Source organism: Lepisosteus oculatus, chromosome 25, assembly GCF_040954835.1.
Source record: "Lepisosteus oculatus isolate fLepOcu1 chromosome 25, fLepOcu1.hap2, whole genome shotgun sequence".
Classification (NCBI taxonomy): domain Eukaryota; kingdom Metazoa; phylum Chordata; class Actinopteri; order Semionotiformes; family Lepisosteidae; genus Lepisosteus; species Lepisosteus oculatus.
In genome coordinates this window covers 2,213,846-2,223,926 of record NC_090720.1, presented here as the reverse complement: position 1 = coordinate 2,223,926, position 10,081 = coordinate 2,213,846, and the positions used below count along the sequence as shown (strand labels likewise).

The 10,081-nt window shown below is 45.5% G+C and overlaps 1 protein-coding gene across 17 annotated transcripts in view; it reads right to left on the bottom strand.

Annotated features, from left to right (window-relative positions):
• Positions 1-1,975: 1,975 nt before the first annotated feature.
• Positions 1,976-10,081, bottom strand: part of kif1b (kinesin family member 1B) — a 92,970-nt gene continuing 84,864 nt past the window's right edge. For all 17 annotated transcript variants that reach the window (XM_069183665.1, XM_069183667.1, XM_069183672.1 and 14 more), the window contains 7 exons: positions 9,307-9,546; positions 8,991-9,062; positions 8,288-8,409; positions 7,676-7,828; positions 7,045-7,237; positions 6,533-6,651; positions 1,976-6,210 (listed from right to left, as the gene is read on the bottom strand). In XM_069183665.1, the coding sequence (XP_069039766.1) occupies positions 6,168-6,210; positions 6,533-6,651; positions 7,045-7,237; positions 7,676-7,828; positions 8,288-8,409; positions 8,991-9,062; positions 9,307-9,546 (942 nt within the window). In that variant the 3' untranslated portion in view covers positions 1,976-6,167. The remainder of the gene's footprint in view (positions 6,211-6,532; positions 6,652-7,044; positions 7,238-7,675; positions 7,829-8,287; positions 8,410-8,990; positions 9,063-9,306; positions 9,547-10,081) is intronic.

Sequence of the window (10,081 nt, the reverse complement as noted above, 5' to 3'; positions counted from 1 at the left end):
CACCAAGCTCGTAGACATCGCCAGCACTGTGAATCTGTCGCAGCGCACGGCTCAGCGCTACTTGCACAAGCTGGGCTACAACGGGAGTTTGTCTCGCCCGAAGCCCCTGCTCACCAAGGCCAACGTGAAGCGCAGGCTGGCGTGGGCGCAGGAAATGAAGGAGAAGCCCGCAGCCTTCTGGAGATCCGTGGTCTTCACGGACCAGTCGCAGTTCCAGCAGTTCGCCTCCAGCGGACGCACATGGGCGTGGAGGAAAGCCGGCCAGGCGTTTCAGGAGGACTGCATGCAGCCCCCGGCTCAGGACGACGGCTTCAGCGTCATGGTGTGGGCAGCGGTCTGGCACGCCGGAAAGACTGAGCTGGTGTTCACAGAGGGACCCCTGGATTCGCCTGGTTACGTATCGGTGCTGGAGAATCACCTCCTGCCCCTTTTCCGACAAGGGGCTCTGCAGTTCAGCACGCACCTGCTGCAGGAAGATTGCGCACCCTGCCACACCTCCAAAACCACCACCCACTGGAAGAGCGAGAGGGGCCTGCAGGTCGTGCCCTGGCCCCCCCGCAGCCCCGACATGAACCCGATCGCGCACATCTGGGAGCGCCTGGACCGGCAGCTGCAGCAGACGACGCCGCGGCCGCCGTCCGCCGCCGCCCTGCGGGACAGGCTGAGCGAGCTGTGGCGCGGCCTGGATCAGGCCCTGGTGCAGACGCTCATCGCCGGCCTGCAGCAGCGCGTGCTGGCCCTCCACGAGGCGCGAGGAAGGGCCACCCGGTTCTAACCCGCAGGGGGGCGTGCCGAGGGGTCACCGACAGCAAAACATCCTCCGTTTTCCTGGTCTCCCATTCAACCTCTTTTAAGTCTTGAGGCGGGTCTTTGTGGAACTGCAGTGCAGCCGAACCAGGAGATGAAGAGGAAGCTGGAGTGAAAGTGTCTTCTGCATTCATTTGAGAGAGAAAATGCAGCATCTGCTCCTTGTTTAATGTTTTTCTTGCTTTGTGAAGCAAATTACACTTTGAAAAAGGAATACGCATTAATATACTTGAAAATGTCCAATATGTACCCCCATAAATAACTGTCGTGGTTTGTATTATATACAACTTTTGTTAAGCGCAAAAGCTGATGTTTTACGGTGAATTTTAAACTTTGCTATCCTACTAAACTCTAACTTGTGCACTGTTAATTTTTACAGTGATTGTTTCTAGTGGAAGTTACTTTGAATTAGATACATTACACTACCAAAATGTATTTAATCTGTCATAGTGTAACAACCCTTTTTATGTTGGAATATGATATGCTTCACACAAATACAGCACTGCTGGTTAAATGCAAAATGAAGCTAACTGCACGTGAATAAACGGAACATTAAACACCATGTGCTTAGTTCCCAAAGGAAAGGCTAATGACAAAGTTCCATTTTTAATTTAAGAAATTTTAGGACTGCACAATTGTAGCATTTCTGCCTCAGAGCTGCACCCCAGGGTTCTATTTTGGACTGGGGTGCTATCCTTGTGGGGTTATAAGAGGGATGTATCCTTTTATCATTCTTGCCGATTGTAGCTGTGTCCCTCACAGTAGCACACCTGCGTTGCAGGAGGCAGATTTACTGGGGGTGTCAATATTGGAGTTACCCAATAGGTTCATTGTGTTGATGGAACTGTTGTGCGTTTGTGTGAAATGCAGAAATGTAAACCTTTTTTCAAAATGCGTTTTAACGGTTGCATTATTAATAGGACGTCTCCGATGGTAACTTCTCGCAGCAAGACCCCTGGAGTTACACTGTAAATTTCTGAAAATAAACTTTCCTTGAATGACGCCCTGCTTTGGTCTTTGAGGAAAAATACTACACAAAACACAAGGGATTATTGTGATAAGTTTTACAATGCTTTGCTCTAACCAACCCCCCATTGCCCCCATCACTGTTACTTCTACCCATAAAGAGATGATTATACAATCTGCAGTCAAGAAACAGGACACACAATTATGCTAATGCACTGGTTGTACCTTTATTTGTTACCTTGTTCACTAAACAGTTCAATGGTGCAAGGTTACCATACACAGAATTAGATATATCTGCATTACACGTCTATGCTATACAGCAAATGGGTTATAATTAGTACAAATACATGAAATATATTTACATTTTAGTTCAAGCTCCATACAACATATATATTTACAAAATAAGTATGAAAATGAAGCAAATCTGACAATTAATATACAGTGTTAATGGTTTCTTAAAAGTGTTAAAGGGAATGTCAACCTTCAGTTTCAAAGAAAAGTCTTCTTCTAGGGGAAATTGTTTAATATACTGTGTTTTTTGGGTTGTTTAAGAACAATGTTGTTTACTTTCTTTAATGGATGAAAAGCTTTAAGATGAGTGTTAATGTATAAATGCCCTGAAAATGTGAAAATGAACTGTTTCTTGTAGGCCTGAGCCATGTGTAGTTTTAAATATTTTAAGTTACTACCAGCTATTAAAAAACCTAATATAGGCCCACTTTCAACATCATAATCCTATAGTATAGAACTAGGCTATCGCAAAACACATCATATAAGTTCTTCTAATAAATGACCTCTTAAAAGAAATCAAGTTGTTTGAAACTAGTTGACCTTTTCCTTGTAAATGGAAGCACAACAATAAACCAGCTCCAGATGGAAAAGTAATCCTGGACTACAATAATGCTGTCCTTTTTAAACAATGGAAAAACAATGCATGTGGGCAACATGTTACTTATTGACAGTACATTCAACATCCTCTCACAGCAGCATATAGTGCCTGTCCCAAAACACGTAAGCCTATTCCCTTTATCAATTCCACTGACCCATCCTGTATGTATCAAGACTGCTTCATTTTGTTCAAGTATCATTGATAAGCAGAGTTTGTGGAATGACCATTATTGATAAAATGCCAAAACTTGACCACACGTCTGGTATCGTTTTATGTTGTGCAAAAAGCTGCAGACTAATATATACACGTTGCAATTGAAAATAAATACAGTTAAAGTCCATTTGCTCCTCTGTAGGTTAGGAACCCAGCAACTCAAAAAATGAAGGTTTGAAAACCTTTGCTCTTTTAAACCAGCTCGAGTCACGTCTCGTTCGGAAACCTGGGTACTATGGGAAGAGAAATTAGAATTTTTCCAACATTAGTAAGGGTGCATAGAATGCAAACCCACTTTAAAATACAAGTGATGATTATTTATTTTAGTCAAATGCACTTTTATTTTTAAAATTATTTCCAGCATGAAGTCTTTGCACTAGAACAGCCAGCAAGGCATGAGTGTTATGCTTCAAGACACGCTATGCTTCACTTTTCCAGAGGCTTCCTGGCCCCAGAATCACAGCAGCCTTTTCATCACTTTCACACATCTTCTGTGAGTGCAAACAGAAAACATGGTCTTCAGTGCTTCGATCCCAAGTCTGAATGAGTTAGAAACACACCTTCAAGGATCAGTCGCTTGTTGTAGCTGGAACTAGTGCAAAAAGAAAGAGCACAAATGCACTGGCCTTTACTGCTCCTGCCCTTCCTATCTGTCTGTAGCCACTGGGCTATATTCACTCTTAACAGCAGGTACTGCTGGTTGGCTGGCCAGAGCCCTGCTTCTTCTAAGTTCGCACTCTCAGTGACACAAACCCCCAGCACCATAATGCTAAAGAACAGGAGCACCAGGCTCAATACAATGGCGCTTGCATGCCACGTTCTGTTAAAGGATAGTTAATCAGTAATGAAAGTCGAGGAGCTAAGACAACTATTACATAAATACCATGTTAAATAAATATCATACTTCAGAATGAGTTTTGGACCCAGGGATCTGTTGACTTTACATTTGTCATTTAAAGAGAGCAAAGCCTTTCATGCTGGTGTCCATCAATAATAAGAAAAGAATAAGAAGAATACAAAAATAACAATTTGATCAGAGTAGTTTTGATTTTTCCCTTCATTTTCTGTGATGCATCTTGTATGCTCCGAAGAATCCAGCAGTACACAATCTGAACATCACGCTTCTTCCTTATCATTCTACGTTGGTACTGACCAAATGATCCTAACATCAGTGCTTGTACTGTTAGTACTAAGCCGATTCTTCATGAACCGACTGTGCTGGACTTTCTCTGAACTCTCCAGCAGCAGGGCCTGATCACCCCTTTCTGTCCTACACATGTCGTACTGGCATTGTAAAATGTGCAAAGAATCTTAAAACATGAAAGAGAGGGGAAATCATCTCTTCATTGTGAGACACAAAAAAAACAACAAGTGGATGCTTTGTAATTAGCAAAGCTGCAGAAACCCCCCCCAAAATGCACTCTCGTGTTCCTTCATTGTGAATCTCCTAACTCTAACCCTGTTTGCTTCTTAAGAGGGCCATCAAAAACAAAGAGGCCAAATAAAAAAAAAAGGCTGAAAATAATGTAAGCCAGATTAAATCGCAAAGGACATACTTTAAAGGGTGCAAAATCTTACCATCACTATGACTGGTTACTGGATTTCAATGTCTGATTGCATATTACTAGACATGCAAAAGAAAAGCAAGCCTGAGACTCAGGGTACTGATATCCTGTGCATTTCATAAGCCTGAAGGGACATGATAAAATGAAAGTGCTCAAAAACTAAAATCCAATTTAAAAAAAAAAGGCGCCCCAGTCATACGAATGTGGTTGTAGGGTCCAGGATATTAGCCGATCAGACTTCATTGCTCCAGGTATCGAGAGCCTCCTAGTGTGTCTGCAGCTTCAGAGGCCGGAAAAGACTCCGAATGCAAGTGTCCCTTTGGCCACCTCAAACAAGAGTAGAACCATAAACCAAACCTCTCGGGAATATCGACAAAGAAAAGTAACTTGCAATCAAAGCAGGAAATTCTCGCAAACAGGTGCTGTAGAATTACTATATAAACACTGGTACAAACATTAAATCTGAAGCTTACATATACAAAGGACATTCTTGCATTGTATACACAGCCTGTATGGCTACTACCCTCCCAAATCCCCCTGCTACCACTTGCAGGAAGTGTGGAGTTACTGCCCAGTAACTGGAAGGTCCGAGAACTTAGTCATGGGCACAGCAGTGGGTAACACAGAGACTCTGGGTACTTCAGGGTATGTGGAATAATGCAGCATGGAGATTCTGTGGCCTGTGGAGGATGCAGCAGCCCCTCTCTCCAGCACCCCAGCAAGAAAAGCGGAGAGCTATTTTCTGTCAGCCATTTTGTTTTCACGTTGAATTCGCACCAGCCACCCTCGAGGGGGCCTAAGAAAATCTAGTCCCTCGCCTCCTTCTGCTGTTTTAATTCCAGCACCAGGTTAACGCACAAGCTGTCGAATGATTTCTACAGTATGTTTGAGTGCGTTTGCTGTGGCTGTTCGCTTGCTGACCTGCAACTGGTCTGACTGTTACAGTGTCCCACCGCCCCGCGACCGGACATAGCCGGGTCCTGTACCAGCGGAGAGCAGCTCCTGTGGTCTGGCCTCTAACTTGCGCTGTCCTGTCTACCGACAATACTGTCCCTCCAGCGTGGAAACAAATCAGAGCTGACAACAAGAATCGGCTTAGTCCTTGTATCTTTATCCGCTTTGGATAGTTTTTAACCAGAGAGGCATTTTCCTTCCTTGAAGGCTGTAGCAGGAGAATTGAAGCCACCCCTATAGTTATCTGTTAAAAATACACTTGATGTATAGAATACAGAGGTACATTAGATCCCTGCACTGCTGGCATAAGGAAAGTACACAATAAACGGTCTCTTTCTTTAGTTTCTTTCCATGATCAGTTTTGATGGTGCTTTCTAATTTGCTATGGAAAAGGACCTGCTCCTACCCTGAGGACAGCCATGGTTACCATGCAGGCACGAATCAAGAATGTTTGAGACGGACAGATAACACTGAAAAGGACAACCTTACAGACACTAAAACTCAAGAATAGGAGAAAACTGCTGAAGAATCGTGCACACACAACTAGACTGTATTACAACATGCTACTAGTAGAAGGTTTAGGGATGACAGAAAAAAAAACGGAAGATAAGGAAGGCCAAGGATAGACAGGGGAGGAAAGGTTTCGGTAACTAAAACATTGCTTCAAAGGAGGGTTAAGCCACATGTTCCACATACAAGAGAAAACCGTCAAGAATCACAAAGATTAATAAGTGTTAACACTTGGTATCTTCACTGGCCAGATCAATGGCCTTTCAATTCTTCAGCTGGTCCGAACGCCGTCTCGCAAGCTTTGACCTGGAATGAAGAAACACAAGAGGTTTTTTTTCCCACCCAACATTTTTTGTCAGCGTCTTTTTTTTTTCTTCTTTTAGATGGATCCTTATGAGCCCCATCCATTTTTTTGCCAAAAAGAAAAAAAGAGGAGACTCAGAAATGCAGCCTTCGCTGCACAATTTCTGTTTCTGTATGTCTCCCTAATTATGACTGAAATTCCATTACCCATTCTGTCCCGGGCTTTCATTAATACAGCTACCATGCTTTACTGAGAATCACAACAAGAACACATCCATGTATAACATTGATCTACAATGACTTATTCATTAGCCGGGAAGTGTACCTTATCGTTCCTGCTAGCAGTGGGTTAAAGGCATATAACCAGTCATTCATATCTTTGTCATTGATGGCCTGTAGGAGTATCCCACGATGTTTTGTGCACACTGCAAATGTGTTGGGTGTCTGCAAGAAGAAAATGAGATCAGAGGTAATGACTAGAGCTGGTGTTCACTCTAAAAATAAACACCTGATTGAAAGAGCACAGGTCTTTTTCTGGTATAAAAGATAATGTAGTTAATATAAAAGGTTAATAAAAATGCAGTAAATAAACAACGTTGCTGAAGATACAAGCCCAAAATTTTGTAAGTCACCCTTAAAATTATTTTAGACTGCAATAAAGTTTTATCCAGAGTTACCTGATCATGGAGCCAACACAGGATCGCCTCTAAATAATAACATTCACAATTAAAGTCCTCAGAGTAATGACTAAAATCAGAAAATAGTACCCTCCATGTTTGCTCAATCTTACAGTGCATTCTTATGGTGTGTCATTTGACTCTTGAAAGGGCTGTTCACCTTTAACATGGCCTGCTGGTCCTCACTGTACTCGACCTGGGCGGTGGACAGGTTAAGGACACCTCTCTCCACAGGGTCCTTGTCACTGTTGTAGATGAAGACGTATGGCCGGCGCACCACCACGAAGTGCTTCACCCACGAGTTGGAGCGTGGCTCCATGAAGTTCAGGTACCCCTTCTTGGATACCACAGACCTGCGTGGAAGGGCCAAAGTCTCAGGAAAATGTAACACGTTTCAGGTATTGTAAAACTGAGAGGAACTCGTTATTCTACAACAACCAGTCTATAATAACCTTATCAAAAGCTTGTCATCTTAAAAAAATCTCTCTATTTAAGAGCAACCTATCAGATCCCAAAACAATCTGCCCCCTAAATTTTATTCTGTACTTCTGTAAAGTGTCTTCCAACTTGTGTGGGCAATTTCTTGGTCCCAAACAAGTTTTCCCCACAAAGACTCAAGCAGCTTTCCTCCCAGCTTGTGGGTACGGCACAGGGCCTCCTGACTGGCTCTCCCTGTAAAGACACTTGCCCCGGCCCAGGCTTGGCTCTGTGCCCCAGGGGTCAGGGGTTTGAGCCTGGGTCATGTCATGGACCGTACTCGACAGATTTCAACGTATTTCACAGAGACTCACCCCGGCCTCATCTCCTCGATGTCAGGCACCAGGTTGAGGAACTCGTTCTTGCCAGCTCGCGCTAGGTAGGGGGTCTCCAGGGTGGGCACCATGGGGAAGTTCTCGTAGTCTGGACAGGAGGGGCTGGAGGCCCGGGAGTTAGCTTCTGGGGTTCTGGGGAGACAGACAAGACTCGGCTGTGACACAGTGCACAAGGCCAGCTGCTACTCAGAAGGAGAACCTGAACTACTTTGCTCTACCAATCAGACCTGAATGCGAGAAGTACAGCTGTATCTGGGCTATAACATCGAGGGTCACACTCGGCTTTCAATCAAGAGCATAACCTGAATGTTAAGAGAGCACAGCATGCAGGCCAGTGGCTTGAATGTTATAATGGTTTAACTGGTTCTAAAATCTCAATCTAGTAAGGAGTCACAGCAGGGCTGAGTAACGTTCTCTGATAAAAACAGCGATAGTGAGTTCTGAGTGGCCCCAAGTCAAGACATGCTCTCCGAGTTCTCAGTGCCAGGCAGAGCCTTTCTTTTTGTTCCACCAGCAGGCCAGGCTCTGTCCTACGATTGAAAGGGGGCGGGGTGCTTGAAAACAAACTGGAGACAGTGGCGAGGCCCTTACTTCTGGTCCACAGAGCTGCAGCGGGAGTCGGCGAGGGAGGGGCAAGTGGAGGAGGGGGTGAGGGTGGCGCTGCTGAGGCTGGAGACCGAGGGGTCCCGAGCGATGGGAGAGATGTCGGACAGCTGAAACACAGAGCAGACAGTAGCTTCACCCCCTCAGCCTAGGATCTGTCCACTGGAGATGCCAAACTGATATATGAACCACACTGCTCCAAACCAAGCACCCACTTCAGCTTTACAAGCTTTGATGAAACCCAATCTGCTTTATTAGATACAGTGTCTGTCTTGATGTCACCTTTTCTTAACTTAGCCTTTACAGTGCTTCCAATACCAATACTTGAAATCCATGTGCAGTTCATCTACCCATCATGTGAATTTTGCTCCTATATACCCAAACATATGCTCCAGGTGTTGCATGTTACCAAAGAAACACCTGCTTATGTTTTCAGTCGTGGACACACGAGCCCGCAGAAGTGGAAAATCACAACTTGGGAAAGGTCCAGGAAATGATTTATTTGATAGAACAAAACAACTTATGCAGACTACTTGAGGAAGACGTTAGTTAAACTAAGAAAAACATTATTGTTCAGGACAGACCACTTTTTAAATGGCGGATTACATTTTTTCTAGGTCTGCTACCCGGTGTAGCAGAGAGCTGATCAAGCAGTGAGCGAGACTAAAGGGGACCCAGGCGACTCGCTCACCTTGCAGTCGCTGATGCTGTTGCACACCTGGTTGTACTCTCGGTTGAAGGTGTGGGTCAGAAGGCGCAGGCACTGAAACAGGGTGCAGAGGTCGTCAGACGTTACACGTTACAGCACAAGGCAGATTTCGACAGTGTCTGTCCAAGAACTACACAACCCAACGTGGCAAATGAGTCATCTACAGATGACAGAAACACGAGTGCAATCCCCTCTATAACGGGCGGCACGACACCCTCCTGTAGTCACTGGAGCTGCTCCAATGAGGCAGATGTTTGGGGTGAGAACAGAAGAGGAGGGTGAACCGCGAGGCGCTTACCTTGGTGGCGAGCTCCTTCTCGCGGTCCGCCAGGCTCTCGATGTCGGCCGAGTCGTAGCCGCTGCTCTCGCTGGGCGTGATGGCGCTCTCGAAGGTGGCGGTGGAGATCTGGGAGGAGATGCTGGTGGAGGTGCTGAGGGAGCCGCTGCTCGCGGTGGGCGAGACGGGCTCGCTCAGGGACTTGGGCGCCGTCTCGCTCAGCTTCTCGCGCAGCAGGAGCAGGTGCCGGGTCTTCTCCACCTGCCGGGAGAGCCTGCGGTGAGGCCAGGCACCGGGACAGGACACGAGGGTCCAGACAGACAACATCGCAGTCCACCTACCGAAACCACACGGGCCACGAACACCGCTTTCTGCTACTGCGCACTCAGAACTAGACAGGCACTAAAATACACAGCTTAGCATTCCACACTCAGGAACTGTGAAAAAGCACGGCAAGATATGCGAAGAGTGTGCATAGTTCCCATGCTGTATTCTCATAAGGCCCAGGTGCTGGTCAATTCAATGAACTGAAGCTGGACTATGTAGAATTTACTGCTTGACCTGCCTGTCATTGCTCACCTTCACCCTTCCCAAATGTATTCACTTTGTTAAGCATTGACTGCATTCTCTAATCCCAGGTCACAAACACCCCATACAGTAAACCTATTATTGTTACTCTGCCCCCATATCTGTGGAACTAACGACTATTCTGGTCCCTTACAACTCTTTGAGGGGCGGAATGCAGAGAATAAATTCCAGTCTTGGTGTGTAACTCTGGGTGGAAGAGCTCTCTGTG